The 16,031-nt window shown below is 43.4% G+C and overlaps 1 protein-coding gene across 5 annotated transcripts in view; it reads left to right on the top strand.

Annotated features, from left to right (window-relative positions):
• CC2D2A (coiled-coil and C2 domain containing 2A) overlaps positions 1 to 16,031 on the top strand; it is a 133,443-nt gene that overhangs the window by 51,835 nt on the left and 65,577 nt on the right. For all 5 annotated transcript variants that reach the window (XM_081593999.1, XM_081593901.1, XM_081593803.1 and 2 more), the window contains 6 exons: positions 920 to 1,051; positions 8,494 to 8,703; positions 9,773 to 9,879; positions 12,559 to 12,699; positions 12,821 to 12,977; positions 14,180 to 14,421. In XM_081593999.1, the coding sequence (XP_081450125.1) occupies positions 920 to 1,051; positions 8,494 to 8,703; positions 9,773 to 9,879; positions 12,559 to 12,699; positions 12,821 to 12,977; positions 14,180 to 14,421 (989 nt within the window). The remainder of the gene's footprint in view (positions 1 to 919; positions 1,052 to 8,493; positions 8,704 to 9,772; positions 9,880 to 12,558; positions 12,700 to 12,820; positions 12,978 to 14,179; positions 14,422 to 16,031) is intronic.

Here is a 16,031-nt window from a genome sequence, read left to right as displayed (position 1 = left end):
TTTTTTATCAGGAGGGGGCTGAAAGCTATATCTTAATTCTGGGGGGCATTAGTGAAGTCTCAACTTTTAAAATTTTTGTTGGAATACAGTTGATTTACAATGTTTTTGTTGGTTGCAGGTGGATATACATATAGCCACTCTTTTTTTTTTTTTTTTCAAGATTCTGTTCCCATATAGGCCATTGCAGAGTACTGAGTAGAGTTCCCTGTGCTATATGGTGGTGGTGGTTTAGTCGCTAAGTCATGTCCGACTCTTGTGACCCCATGGGCTGTAGCCCACCAGGCTCCTCTGTCCATGGGATTCTCCAGGCAAGAATACTGGAGTGGGTTGGCATTTCCTTCTCCAGGGGATCTTCCCAACCCAGGGATCGAACCCCAGTCTCCTGCATTGCAGACAGATTCTTCCCAGCTGAGCCACGAGGGAAGCCCATGCTATATAGTAGATCCTTATTAGTTATTTATTTTATATATAGTAGTGTGTATCCCCTGGAAACCATAAGTTTATTTTTTACAACCACAACTATATTTCTGTTTTGTAATAAGTTCATTTGTACCCTTTTTCTTAGATTGCACATATAAACAATATCATATGATATTGGTCTTTCTGTGTCTGGCTTAGTGAAGACTCAATTTCTAAAAGAAGTAGAGACTTTAAAATGTCTAGGGAGTGGGAGGTGAGAGAGAGGTTCAAGAGGGAGGGACACATGTATACTCATGGCTAATTCATGTTAATGTGTGGCAGAAACCAAAACAATATTGTAAAGCAATATCTTTAATTTAAAAAAAAATAATTTTTTTTTTTTAATGAAAGATCTACTGGACCAGGGGAAGGTGCATGAAATACACACGGTGACAGAGAATTTCCCCACAAATGCTGTCTATTTTTGTAAACCATTTTCTGTGCTTCTGCCTAATCCCAGGGGAGGAGATGGTTCGGAGATGACGGCAGGACCCTGGCGCTGCCGAACCCCATCAGGCCGGTCCCTTCACGCCCGCCCATCCTGACACAGGAGCAGGACCTTAAGGCAGAACTGGAAACACTGTATAAAAAGGTAAACCTTCCCCTCCCATTTTTAATACATGAGTTTACTTGAAAGTGCTTTGCTTTTTGAAGGACTTGGAGTGATGAATTTGCAACACCCTATTTTGACTTTTCTTCACTAATTCACTATTTTGCACATAAAGAGCAAACAGCAAGCCTGTTACATAAGACTGAGTCTCCTGCCCACACTGAATCCTTTCTTAAGCCCTTTCTTACATCAGCAACAAGCTTCCCAGGTAGGAAGGGGTGGGTCAGTGTCTTTATTCCCATATCCAGGTTAGCTGCCCCGGTATTTTTTCTTTTCTGTCTGTCATCTCACACATACTGCAGAGTTATTTCCCGCACTGTCTCTGTATTATATCACTGGAGATTTTCTGTCCTCCCAAATCCTTTCTATGGTATTTTTCTCAGCTCTGTTACCAGGCTGCCTGGCTTGAGTCCTCACTTGTTTCGCTCGCTTGACCCTCCCTCCTCTCTGGGCTGGTGTTTCTTCCTTTGCAACATGAGCTTAATCATGGCATCCGACTACTAGCATTGTTGTGCAGATGGTTGAGATAATACATCAAAGTGCTTAGAACCGGGCTCAGTGAGAGCTGACAGGCTGGTGTTGAATAGACAGTTGCCTGCCTTCACTTTTTTTTCCCCCCAACAATAAATGATTACATTTATTAATTATCCTTTTTAAAAAAATTATCAAATAAACCTATTCTGGGGGAAAGAAGCTATATTAAAATTGAAAGAATTGCTAGGCTTTGGTTACATATTACTTTAATATCAGATACATTCTTACTAAAAGTTCAGATAAATCTATGAACAAATAGTGACATTAGAGATTAGAATAATTATTTTTTAAATGTTTCCAATTTGGGTCAACATAGAATGACTTTTTACTATGAAATCACTTCTAAACTTTCAATCCATGTCCCTTAAACATCATATCATGGTTTTTGTTTGCTGTATTATCATTACATTATCAAAGCTTACAACTTACACGTCTTGTCCAGGACCACAATTTCCAATATTCTTTAGCTTTAGTTTTGTACTTATATGGACTTAATGATGCAATTTATGCTTTTTTACAATCTTTCTGTTCCTCAAGGGTTTCTTTTTTTGTAATTTAGCAGACAGATATTTTGTTTCTATGTCTTGGAGCTTCTGGTGTTGTTTCCTTGTCTTCCTAAGATACATCCATATGTACTTGGGCTTCCCTGGTGGCTCAGACATTAGAGAATCTGCCTGCAATGCCGGAGACCTGGGTTCAATCCCTGGGTCAGGAAGATTCCTTGGAGAAGGGAATGGCAACCCACCCCAGTGTTCTGGCCTGGAGAATTCCATGGACAGAGGAGCCAGGCCGGCTACAGTCCCTGATGTTGCAAAGAGTCAGACACGACTTAGCAATTCACACCCCCACACACAATCCAGATGTACTTATTCCTTAAATTCTTGTGTATTAAGAAAGACCTATCTTATTTTTTCTTGTTTGTTTTTATTTCCTTCCTTCACATTGAATTATATTGCTGTTGCTCTCCTGAAATGTAGCAAAGATCACCTTCTTCAGAAACTGGCATAGTTAGAAATGTGTAGCATTTTGACACTGCTAAAGCCAAACAGAATAAGAGGATAAGGTCACCCTATAAAGCTGTCGAGCTATCGAGTTGGGTGATGAGCAGAGAAGACATGGACCCAAAGCAGAGAATCTGAGCAGAGTCTGGGTGTCTACTAAGTTGTGGCTTTGGGCAGCTCCCTTGACTGCTCTGAAGCTGTTTCCTTAATTAAAAAATCACCATCATCTCTACCTCATATGACCATTATGAGTTTTGAGATGATGTATGTGTTTGCCCTTTTATTAAATTGTGAATTTCTATAAAATAATGTTATCAGAGACAAATATTAACGAATGGCTACTCTGTACAGAAATGTGGACCCTAGGAGTAGATTTACAAAACAAGCATAAACCCAAGCCCCAGGCCATGAGGGCTTTACCATCTACTTGCTTATATGACAAAGACACATGATATAATTAGTGATCTAGACAGTATCAACTTGTGCCTAATAATCCATCAGTTTCCCTCTCCATCCATCTACTTCAGCATGAAACACTGATATAACGAAGCACAAATTTATGGGCTAAAATTAGAAAATAGAAGAGTCATTACTATGGAGAGTAGGATCTTGAGGGAGGCCATTGATGTTATCTGTCTCCTTCAGAAGTTCTGAGCTAACTGGGAAATGCACAGGAATCAGAGAAGGATACAGATCTCAGTTACAGCTAAGGGCGAGGCTGGATAGGAGAATGCGGCTTGGACCCAAGACGGATTGGGCTCCCTGCTCCCTCTCCCATGAATTATGTCCCCCGTGTAGAGAGTTTACCATGTGGAGTGCCTGCCGCGAACCCACGGGGCCAGTGAGCAGGCCCTTAGGAGATCGCTGAGTAAGGACAGCTAGATGCCACCAGTGACTCTGTCCAGCCAGATGCCATCAGTGACTCTGTCCAGCCAGATGCCATCAGTGACTCTGTCCAGCCAGATGCCATCAGTTACTCTGTCCAGCCAAGAACTTGGACTAATGGAACCTGGGCTTCAATTAAATCTCCACTTAGACACAGTCTTCCTTTTCTTTGGGGAAGGAGCCGGTGGGGAGAGCACAGAGGGTTTCCTTCCAGTCCTTTTGAGAGGGGAGAGCTTCCTAGCTTTGGGCAGAAACAGGCAAGTAGAGGAAGATAAGAGTTCCACTAAGAGGGGCTGGTTGTCCTGCATTACAGAGCAAAGAAGGTAGAGAACAGAGAGATCTAAAGGGGCTGAAGTCTTCCAAGATCATTTCCTAGAGGGTTAGGCTGCAAACATAGCAAAGCATGGAGAACATGCCAGACTTCCACCTACAAAAGAAGCAAAGGTTATATTAAGGGAATTGTTCTGTTTAGTTGCTAAGTCGTGTCCAACTCTTTTGCAAACCCATGGACCATAGCCCACCAGGCTCCTCTGTCCATGGGATTTTCCAGGCAAGAATACTGGAGTGGGTTGCCATTTCCTACTCCAGGGGATCTTCCTGACTCAGAGATGGAACTGCATCCCTTGTGTCTCCTGCATTGGCAGGCAGATTCTTTACCACTAGCACCACCTGGGGAGCCTCTGGTCCCCTACTAAATTAGAAGAACTGTAGTGGTCAGCACTCTTTGAGTTGCAAGTGACAGAAACCCACTGCAAACTAGCTTAAGCCAGGAGAGAACTTAGTGACTCGCAAAGCTGGAAGGACCTTGAGATGAATCACAAAATGAATGCGGGGCTTTAGGAACCAGGACCCTGGGACCAGGGACTCATAGCAGTCTGTCTCTCTGCCTCTCTTTCCTCTGGTTCTCCTTGAATGGAGAACCTTCTCTCCTGTGGAATGGAGAAAGTTCTCCCCTGTTGTACACAGTCCAGAATTTTCCATGGGTGAGGACACTTGATAATGTAAGCTCAGAGATGCCAGAGGAAAAGGATCGTATCTTGTAGCAAGATTCCCATTATCAACACCAAGGACAAACTAGTCAGTTTTAAGAGGAACATACACTCCCCGACCTGATGTCCTGGAGACACACCCAGAAGATGGAGAATGAGAAAACTGCCCAGCGAAGACCAGAACAACAGCTGTAGAATCTACTGCCGGCTCTGGGCTGGATTCAGGTTCTGTTGCTATTGTTTTCTGAGGGAGGGCAAATACATACATTTTACTTTCATTCCACCAATGATTGCTCTTTCTCTGTACAATCTTAAAATGTTTCTTTCATCGGCATGCAACCCTGCATGCACTGAGAACGTCAGCAGATAATCCACATACATCACCTCTGATAGTTTAGGTTTTCAGTTTTCCACCGAAGACTGAAGAATCAAACAATTTCAAAATGAAAATAATACCCCTTGAAATAGTATTGGCTCAGCAGTAAAGAATCCGCCTGTCAGTTCAGGAGATGCAAGAGACACAGGTTTGATCTCTGGGTCGAGACGATTCCCTGAAGTAGGAAGTGGCAACCCTCTCCAGTATTCTTGCCTGGGAAACCCCATGGACAGAGGAGCCTGGCGGGCTACAGTCCCTAAGGTCACAGAGAGTTGGACTGAGCAAGCAGCACACACATAGGACCATGCCGCCGACATTACTTACTCATACCAAGCAGAGTAGAAGACAGAACCCGAGGGCCACACTCCGAGTGAGCCCAGAACTCTGGAACCTGTGGGGAGCCCAGCAATTGGGGAGGAATGTTTCCATTAAGTCTCTGGACTGATGCTCAGGGGCACAAGTCTTTGTGAGGTGGAAATATTTTAATTAATCCAGGTGGCCAGAGGGATCGTAAGACACATAGTCACCACCTGCAGGTTCAAAACCCTTAACACGATGGCAGATTGTAATTGAATGCTTGTACCCAAAAGAAAGAGAAAAGAGATAGACCTTTGTTGTGGCAGCATGATGGGTGAGGATATTAATGTCAGAACTAGGGCTTTCAGAAGGTACGAAATATTGGTGGAATGTGACCCCTGTGGGGATGGGTTTCCCTCCCTGTAAATCCAAAGGGAGATTTGACTCAGCATATTTTGGAGCTACAATACTTTGGCCATCTGATGCAAAGAGCCGACTCATTGGAAAAGACTCTGAGGATGAGAACGATTGAAGGCAAAAGGAGAAGGGGGTGGCAGAGGATGAGATGGTTAGGTAGCATCACCTACTTAAAGAACATGAATCTGAGCAAACTCCGGGAGAGAGGGAAGGAGAGAGTAGCCTGGCGGGCTGCAGTCTGTGGGGTCACAAAGAGTCAGACATGACTTAGCGACTGAACAACTGAGGTATAGTTAATCCATTTTTTTTCAAGCCTGCCATATTTGTAAATACATCCCAGTTTTACAAGAACATTTTTTAAAATAATAAAATCTGTATGTAGGTCTTCTCATCAAAGACAGACTGACTTATTTTCTAAGAAAGAAAACTTGTTATTTTATGAAAATGGAGGGTATACCATATTGGAGGCCTGTAGGAAATCACAAATCCTAAATATACATTAAGAGTCTACTAATCTTTTAGGGGGGAAATAAGTATGAAATTGAAAGAATAAAAAGAAATACACTCATATATCCTTACTCATGAATATCAATACAAAGAAGGTAACACAAAACCCAACAACAAATTTACTGGTAAATGAAGACTCATCTGTGTACGTATTACTGTCATATATTGGTACTATTTCAATGACTAATAGTAACTGAAAAGCAGATCACACTGTATAACAAGTGTGAATGCCTTTTTGTCCATGCCCACATGCACGTCCACACATATACACACAGTGTGACCTCCAAGCTTAGTCCGATGGGGAGAACAGTAGGATGCTGTGAGCTAGGATTCTAACTCTGGAGTCCCCTCTCCTGCTTCCCATCCCTCCCTCTGCCCATCTCAGGCTTCATCCTTCCTGCTCCAGGCTATAAAGCTCATATCCCAGTTTCCCCCTCTCAATCTACGGCTGCTCACAAACAGGTCCCACTACGTGTAGGTAACCACTCATCTCTTGGAGTTATTGCAGGAAGGTGGACCCCTTCCAGGGCCCATGAGTAGGATCTTGTGTAACAGTCCGTGGTTCCCTAACAGAATGACCGAGGTGATACACATGAAGTACTTTGTACAATGCCTTGTTGTTGTTGTTGTTGTTCAGTTGCTCAGTCATGTCCAACTCTTTGTGACCCCATGGACTATAGCTTGCCAGGCTCCTCTGTCCCTGGAATTCTCCAGGCAAGAATACTGGAGTGGGTTGCTATTCTCTTCTCCATGGGATCTCCCCAACCCAGGGACTGAACCTGGGTCTCCTGCATTGCAGGTGGATTCTTTACCGTCTGAGCCACCAGGAAGCCTTATATGATGCCTAGTAACCTACAAAATGCCAGCTGGATCTTTATCCTCAGAGGTGCAGCTGGAGCTAGAATCCAGGGCTTCTGTCCCTAGATCAGCATCTTTACATGATACCATGAAGAAGGTTGAATGAAGAGACTCCTGAACACGTTACCCACAGCCAAAGAAGGATGAAAGCTTCACTTCTGAGTAGAGTAGCTTCCGTTTAACCTCGTAACTTGTAAATAAAACATTTGGGCCACATAATCTTTTCAACCTAGACAGTACATTAAAAAGCAGAGACATTACTTTGCCAGCAAAGGTCTGTCTAGTCAAAGCTATGGTTTTTCCAGTAGTCATGTATGTATGTGAGAATTGGACTATGAAGAAAGCTGAGCACCAAAGAATTGATGGTTTTGAACTGTGGTGTTGGAGAAGGCTTTCAAGAGTCCCTTGGACTGCAAGGAGATCAAACCAGTCCATCCTAAAGGAGATCAGTCCTGAATATTCATTGGAAGGACTGATGCTGAAGGTGAAATTCCAATACTTTGGCCACCTGATGCGAAGAACAGACTCTTTTGGAAAGACCCTGATGCTGGGAAAGATTGAGGGCAGGAGGAGAAGGGGACAACAGAGGCTGAGATGGTTGGATGGCATCACTGACTCACTGGACATGAGTCTGAGTAAACTCCAGGAGTTGGTGATGGACAGGGAGGCCTGGCATGCTGCATTCCATGGGGTCGCAGAGTCGGACACGACTGAGTGACTGAACTGAACTGAATTGGCTGAATCTTTTCCAGATAACATAAATAGCTTCCAGAAGTTCCTCTCTGCAAAGGGGAGGCTTGAGTGAAGTGTGAAACCCCACATCCTGACTGTAGTCAGTGTCCACGACAAGGAGAGAACATGAAGACACAAAATCAAAAAGGTCACCTCCCCATTTTGGAACTCCCAACCTCCAAAACTGGATTCCCCCAAGAGCAGCAGTGATCGACATAGAGCATCTTAATGAGTTTAATGAAGAAAAATAGAGGTTGATGTAACACACTGTACACCAAGTGATCCAGGAGAGTCCCAGTGGAAATTTCCACTCCTGTTTTCTACACACTCAGCTGTTCCACCTCCTTCTTGCTCTTGTTTTTCAGGCTAATTTTCTTCTTCCCAGGAAAACGAGGGCCAGCACGAAGCTCGGTTCAGTAAGTCAGTCTCTGGCTATTGTCTGCAAACTAAAAACTTGTCCACATAGAGAGAGTGTCTATGATCCAAGTAATGATCAGTTTGGGCTAAAATCCATGCTCCTCTCATTAAAAGAATTTCAAGGTCACCAGCTGCAAAACCCAAGAGTTCCAGGAAATGAGATAGTCGCATGACAGAGATTAGGGCTATGACTCAGTAGAGATAAACGCTGAAAGACCTAGGAAAGCAAGATTGAAATGGTGTTCAGAAAAGGGCAGGCCCCAAAAGCTCCAGGGAACAGGGACTGGAGTGTGGTTCTCCTGGCTTGATCAGGGTAGAAGGGACTTTGCGCCTGGCTTTCCCAGTGCTCATTAGATCAGGAACTAGGAAGTGCCTGACTGTGTTTCCCCTACACTCTGCTCTCTTTGGCAGGCAGTAAAATACATCCACAGAAGTCAGCATCTGATTGGATCTGGGGACTCTCCTGGGCATTTCCAACTGGACATTGATATTTCAGGGTTAATCTTTACGCATCACCCCTGTTTTAGCCGAGAGCATGTGTTGGCAGCCAAGCTGGCCCAGCTGTATGACCAGTACCTTGCAAGACGCCAGAGAAACAAGGCAAAATTTCTCACTGATAAGGTACCTGTGATCTCTTGCATGCCAATTGTTGATGGGGTTGGTTCTCCCAAGGAGCCCAAACAATGCAAATACCTACCAGCAGCAAAGGCTCACATGCCTCCTTCATGTTCCCTCTGTCTAGGATGTGATGTGTTGTCCTACCTAGAGGCACAAGAAAGCCTAGGACAATGTACGTTTAACGTGTGCAAATTCACTTGGCTTAGAGAACCATTTGTGCAAACCGAGCAAATGATCTCACCCACTTTGAATGGATATTAAACGGAAGATACGAGGCTGCGTCTTGCCTGTGTGATCTCAGAGGGTGAGATCGTTCACAGTTTGAGGATTTCTTGGTCCTCAGAGACATTCTCATCATTACACGTTAATTTCCCCCAGTACAATACCTAAACAAAAGTCACTTGTTTCAACTGATGCTCAAGGCAATGGCTATCATTTTGGATTTACTTCTAATGTGACACTGTCCCATGGAATTTTCATGGGTAGTCTTGATTATAGACAATTTTAGTCTTAGGCCCTGACATTAAAAAATTTACTGCCCAAATAAGAGAGAACGCCACAATGCCTGCTCCTATGAGTCTGTAATTTTATGTTCTGTATTGTAAGAATATCATTCTGTGTCCAGACTTCAGAAAAGACTCCTTCTCCCTTGAAAGAAAACTTGTTTTTGAGACACTAGAGTAAAGGAAGTACCTGTCATGAGCAGGTGTGTTTGGGCCACAGAACAAGAATGGACACACATGGTCCAAAAGGGAGGGGACATATGTATACTTGTGGCTGATTCTTATTGATGGATGGCAGAAATCAGCGCAATACTGTAAAGCAATTATTCTCCAATTAAAAACAAATAAACTACACAAATAAAGACTAGAGGCAATATTTCTGTCAAAGTTCACTTCGGTGGAAGCGTGAAGATGTCTGAGTGCTTGCGCATCCCTTGCGTCATCCTAAATGATGCCTGTCTGAGCGTGCAGGCCTCATCTCACCCTGGAGAAGTGGGTGGGTCCACGCACAGCACTTGTGGTGAGGAGTAGAGCTTCTAACTCAAAATTTGTATCCACGCCTTTTTAAGCTCCATGCTCTAAGAAACGCTGTTCAGATGGGCCTTAATCCAGCAAAAACGCCTAAGCCTCTTGAAACAACCCCAAAAACCATCAATGAATATAAATCCGAGATTCGGTGAGTAAAGTCTAAGATTATAACTGCTGCTTTTTTCCCTGTACTTGTTGAGAGCTTATTTTTTCCGAGTTTTTCCTGAATGCACTGAATACATGATAGCCAAATGGGCTTCCCAGGTGACTCTAGTGGTAAAGAATCTGCTGACAGTCCTGGAGACCCAGGTTTGATCCCTGAGTGGGAAAGATCTCCTGGAGAAGGAAATAGCTACCCACTCCAGTATTCTTGCCTGAGAACTCCATGGACAGAGGAGCCTGGTGGACTGCAGTCCATGGAGTCACAGAGAGTTGGACACAACTGAGCAATGAGCACTTTCACTGTCAAACGAAATAATGAGATATGTTCATCGTATTAACACCAAATTTGAAGCCCAATAAAAGGATGAGGATGAAGGTGGGGTCATGGAGGACTGGGGAAGGTGGTTGAGGGAGCGGAATATGATAACTTGCACCGTCTGTTGGTGTAAACAAATATTGCTGCAGCCACCACTTCTGAGAGAGTGTCTTGTCCGGAAATGAACAGAATTGAAGATGCCCATGAGTTAGAACCTGCACTTCTGCTTAAGACACTCCAAAAAGCTGTGGGCACCTGTACCCTGGAGACATGTGCAAGGGTTCCACAGTATCACTTACAAGAGCAAGAAGCTAGAAATAACCCCACACCAGAGTGAACCCATCAGCTTCAGTCTTATAATGAACGTCCATACTACAGTTAGAGTGATTGAATTAGACCTGTGTGTATCATGGATCCAGTAGTGTGGAATGAAAACATCCAGTTGAAAGAGGATACTTGCTGTGTGATACGGGTCATGAAACCTAAAGACCACGTGAAATGATACTCACGTCCTCCAGGTACACACACATCTGTGTCACATAGGGATACAAAAGACACACGTGCCAGTTACTTCCTCCAGGGAGGGGAAGAAAGGGATGAATGGAGAGGTCTTCAAACGTAACTCTAAACATTGCAAACAAACAAAAACCCTGAGTAAATGATCACTGAAGACAGATGATAGCATTTTTCAGAAAGGAAGTAGTTTTTTTTCAGGTTTTTAGGTTACTTCTTGAAGTACCTTTATTTTTTTTTTTTGACTTTTGAACTTTTTGTTTTATATTGGCATAAAGGCTTCTCAAGTAAAGATCTGCCAACACAGGAGCTGTGGGAGACACCGATGCAATCACTGGGTTGGGAAGGTCCCCTAGAGGAGGAAATGGCAACCCACTCCAGTGTTCTTGCCTGGGAAATCCCATGGACAGAGGAGCCTGGAGGGCTACAGTCCACGGGTTCGAAAAGAGTCAGACACAACTGAGTGATGGAGCAAGGACACACACACAGCTGATTAACAATGTTGAGATAGTTTCAGGTGCACAGCAGAGCGACTCAGCCACACATACACATGCACCCACTCTCCCTCAAGCTCCCCTCCCATCCAGGCTGCCACATAACATGGAGCAGAGCTCCCTGTGCTGTACGGTAGGATCTTGTCGATTATCCATTTTAAATATAGCAGTGTGTGCATGTCCATCCCAAACTCCCTAACTGCCTTCTAGCTTTTCTAACGTCTTCCGAGAGTCCTCAGTCTTGGCTACCCAATAACTAACTGGCTGTTATCTTCCACCATCTTCCTTCTCCATGATACCGATGGAATGACTTTCAGTCCTTTTTCTCTATGTCTGTCTCTTGAGCTGAACTATAAACTCCTTGAGGACAGAAAGTAAAAGTGTTAGTTACTTAGTCATGTCCAACTCTTTGTGATCCCATGGACTGTAGCCCACCAGGCTCCTCTGTCCATGGGATTCTCCAGACAAGAATACTGGAATGGGTTGCTGTTTCTTTTTCCAGGGGATCTTCCTGATCCAGGGATCAAACCTGCGTCTCCTGCACTGCAGGCAGATTCTTTACCATCTGAACCACCAGGGAAGTCCCTTGAGGACAGAGACACCTCCTATCTCCTACGTTCTTCTGAATCTCCTGGAATGACATCGGGTGCTTGCTCAAGAGGAAAAAAAATTGAATTAATTAATCTACTAACTAATTAATAGCATAATGAAGCACATTTAGGTTCTGGATTGGGCTATTATGTGTAGAGGGGGCAAAGTTAGGCATTAAATAATCCCCAAATAAATTAAGTATTATTTTCGTTCAATAAGAATGAAAGCATTTTCAAATGATGCCTCTACAAATCAAGCCAAAATTTTGCTAATCTAGTCAGCACTGAAAACTCGCCAAGGCATGTAGTAACATTACTTTATCTCCTAAATGTAGAACTTGTGATTTGTGCTAACACAGACGGACTTTAATATACTAGTTGTTAACTGGTTCAGCAACACTTTCCTATTTACAATAATTTAGTCCTTGAGAACTATATTTACTGGGCCCTTTATTTTCACAACTTCAAAGCTGGCTATTTAAGCCTGCACAGTATGAATGAGAATTTTGAATGGTAATTTAGTCTAACTGAAGTCAGATTCTCCTAAAGAAAACAAAATCAAATAACCTCTCGAAACAGACCAGCATCCTATTAACCAAATTTGCATTCATATTTCTGTTTTTCTAGTACATAATAAATGTCATAGTTATTAAATTAATTATCAATAACTATAGTGTTATTAGTTTCTATTTTTAATTTGCAAACACACCTAAATAACTTTTAAATACATATCCATGTATTATATCTCCTAGGCAAACAAGAAAACTGCGTGATGCTGAACAAGAGAAAGATCGAACGTTGCTTAAGACCATCATAAAAGCCTGGAAAGAGATGAAGTCCCTCCGAGAATTCCAGAGGTTTACAAATACTCCCTTGAAACTTGTTTTGAGAAAGTAAGCTTTTTTCAAACATTGTTTTATTGGGTTATAGCATCCATAGAAAATGTATTTGCTGTTATTATTACTCTGTCACTTAATTTCAAGAAACACCTAGGGTGTTGTAAATTATTTTAAGGGAAAAAGTTGACCAGAAAGCAGATGAAGAAGCATATGAAGCAGAAATTCAGGCCGAGATAAGTGAATTGTTGGAAGAGCACATGGAAGAGTATGAACAGAAGATGGAAGCGTACAGAGTCACACAGCAGCAGTGGAAAGCCTGGAAGAAAGCCCAGGTCTGTGAACAGCCTTGAACAGAGCTGCCCTGGAGGACAGGGGGGTCTGGGAGGAGGCGGCTTGGGGCAGGAGGAGGGAAACTGGGCAGGCAGACCGGGGTCCCCTGCTCGCTCTTCTCTGTCTCCTCCTGGCCCTCTTGCTAGGGAACAGACAGATGAGAGAGTGAACTGGTTGATGCACTTGCTGAAAATGTCACCCACCCAGCGGATGCCAGAGCCAGCTTTTCCCAAAGACTGGTCTCTGTGTCAGGCTGTGACTATCTGAGTGAGCAAATAAGTAAAACATAGTAATCACTCATGAGTGTGTCAAGCGCTGTGCTAAGCCCTTTGCACGCCTTACACCAATGAATGTAGGGTATTGGTGCTTCTGGGTTTCTGTCAGAAAATTGTGTAACTTTGTACACATGTCCCTGCAAAACTGAGTCCAGGAGCAATAAGTAAAAGATCAGGGTGTGTAACAGGGGTAAGTTCATCCGCCTCAGTACAACTGACTCACATTTTTCTTTTTCATGGCTCAGTAATAGTCCATTGTATACATGTACCACACTACCTTTATCTATTCATCTGTTGAATAGATAGATATCCATTCATCTGTTGGACATTTAGGTTGCTTTCATGTCCTGGCTATTGTAAATCGTGCTGCAGTGAACATTAGGGTACATGAGGGGTAGGAAGGAGGTCCAAGAGGAAGGGGATATATGGATATATATGTGTGTGTATATATATATATGCTTACAGTTGATTCGCATTGTTATGTGGCAGCAACCAAAACAAAATTGTAAAACGATTGTCCTCCAATTAAAAATAAAAATTAAAAAAAAGATCAGTGTGACCTGCAGGACCAGTTCTGCTCACAAGCCTTACTTTAATTTCAAGATGTATCCTTGGTCTTTAGAACTGATCACATGAATAACCAACTTTTTTAGGCTCTCTGTAGGGACCAGGCACTGTGATAAGTGCTTTCCAGGCATGATCTCATTTCGACAGCTCTGGAAAAAAAATCTCCTTTGATTGTTCCCATTTTGTAGATGAGAAAACTGAGGCATAGAGAGGTCAAGTGGCTTCGTGAGCTGCCCAAGTGCACACAACTGATTGGGGTGAAGCTGGGTTTGCATCCCAGGCCTATCTGATCCTGAAGACTGTGCTTTTCAAAGAAATTCCAAAATTTCTACTTGAGATTAAGTTTGCCTCTTACCCGACAGAGGGTCAAAAAGAAGAAAAAGAAACAGGAAGTCGAAGAACATCCCTCCGATGAGGAGAGGGAGGAGCCAGGTCCCGGGGAGGAGCCTGAGAAACCCGTCCCTCCAGAGCCCGTGGACAGGGCCATGATAGAGCAGCAAGTGAGGGAGCGAGCAGCCCAGAGCCGGAGGAGGCCGGGGGAGCCCATGCTGGTCCCGGAGTTGAGCCTGGCGGGGAGCGTGACGCCCAACGACCAGTGTCCCAGGTGAGCAGACGCTCCGAGCGTGAATGACGTTGACATGTGACACACACATGCACATGCCCACCATATGGGGTATGCATCACCTGGACAACATGGAATGATCGGGAGAATCCTAAACTCTCTATAGCCAGATACTAGCTTGGACCATATGCAACTGCAGGCATTTGTCCAGATTTTGGTGATTTCCTATGGTTCACACACCCAGTACATCCCCACTGGCCCCACTACCCCAAGCTGCCTATAGCCAGTGCTCTGCATGGCGCCTGCCTGCATGGCTTCTGCTTTGGAGCCTTTATCTGGAACCTCAGTGTGCCCTTTCTGATCACTGCTAGCACATGCCCTCTCCCTGGCTAAGTGGATTCCTATCCATTGTACCACCAGGGAAGTCCCCACTGGGTGTCTTTTAAATGGAAAATTTAGGTTTGATTTTACAATCTTTGATGATGAGTCCCATTTTGACCAAAAATGTATACCTCCGTCTGAAGTTTCTGAGTTTTCACTGGGTTTGTGGACTATAAACCAGGTTGCCCCGAGTCAGTGATCATAATCCACCCCCTTCATCAGGCCATCAGGTGAGGGGGCCGTACAGAAGAAGGAAGTGTTTCAGGTCTGTCAGTGGCATGAGGTTGTTGGAAATAAGCCCTTAAAAACACTCAGAGTGAAGTCTTTGGGGGCCTTGGATACTTCTTGAGATGGTGTCAAATGTTTTTGATAGGAAAAATAATTGAGCAATTTCACGCCTGGGATGGGCCTAAATTTAGTTCAGTTCAGTTACTCAGTTGTGTCCCAACTCTTTGCGACCCCATGAACTGTGCCACGCTAGGCTTTCCTGTCCATCACCAACTCCCGGAGCTTGCTTAAAACTCATATCCACCGAAGCCTAAATTATAGAGATGTAAAAGGTTAAAACTGCTCTGCCAGTTTAATGGGTACAGAATTTCTTTTGGGATGATGAGAACATTCTAGAGAAGAATAGTGGTGTCAGTTGCATCACGTTGCAAATGTACTTAAGGCCACCGAATGGTTTACTTAAATAATGTTAACATGGTAAGTCTTATGCTGTGTGTATATATAAATATATATAACCATCATATTAAAAAATAACACTCAAAAAACCCTGAGTATGTTTTGGATTTTTCTGCTCTCACCTTTTCGAATCCTTAACAAGACTGAGTTACTGTTGACTTAAGCAATAACTGGCATTTGGGGTGGGCATCTCTACAAAGAAATAAAAAGACTTGAAGACTACTCTTGAAGGGACTGACTTTTTTTTAACTTCCTGGCTGTAAGAATGATATGCTTGCAAGGATACCTCCTGTCTTCTACTGAGATTCAAACGACCTTTAAAAATAAGGAACCTTTCTTAGTTCCCTACAGCCAAAGAGCAGGGATTCACTGCTGGAAACTGTTAAGAAAAAGTTTGGATCTTGGAAAAGCTGACTTGACCCAACTGCTACAAAACGCTATGATATTTTTTTAGGATAAAACATTGTATCTGAACATAAACTACTATTAGCCTTTATGGTCTGAATTCACCCCATTTGATAAGTAATATGATTCTGTTTACTTAAAGTGTTGGGATGCAAACGTAAGGCTTGTTTGGAAAAAATTTA

Source organism: Giraffa tippelskirchi, chromosome 1, assembly GCF_054371585.1.
Source record: "Giraffa tippelskirchi isolate mGirTip1 chromosome 1, T2T-mGirTip1v1.2.pri, whole genome shotgun sequence".
In the NCBI taxonomy this organism is placed as follows: Eukaryota; Metazoa; Chordata; class Mammalia; order Artiodactyla; family Giraffidae; genus Giraffa; species Giraffa tippelskirchi.
This window is presented reverse-complemented; position numbering and strand designations above follow the sequence as displayed.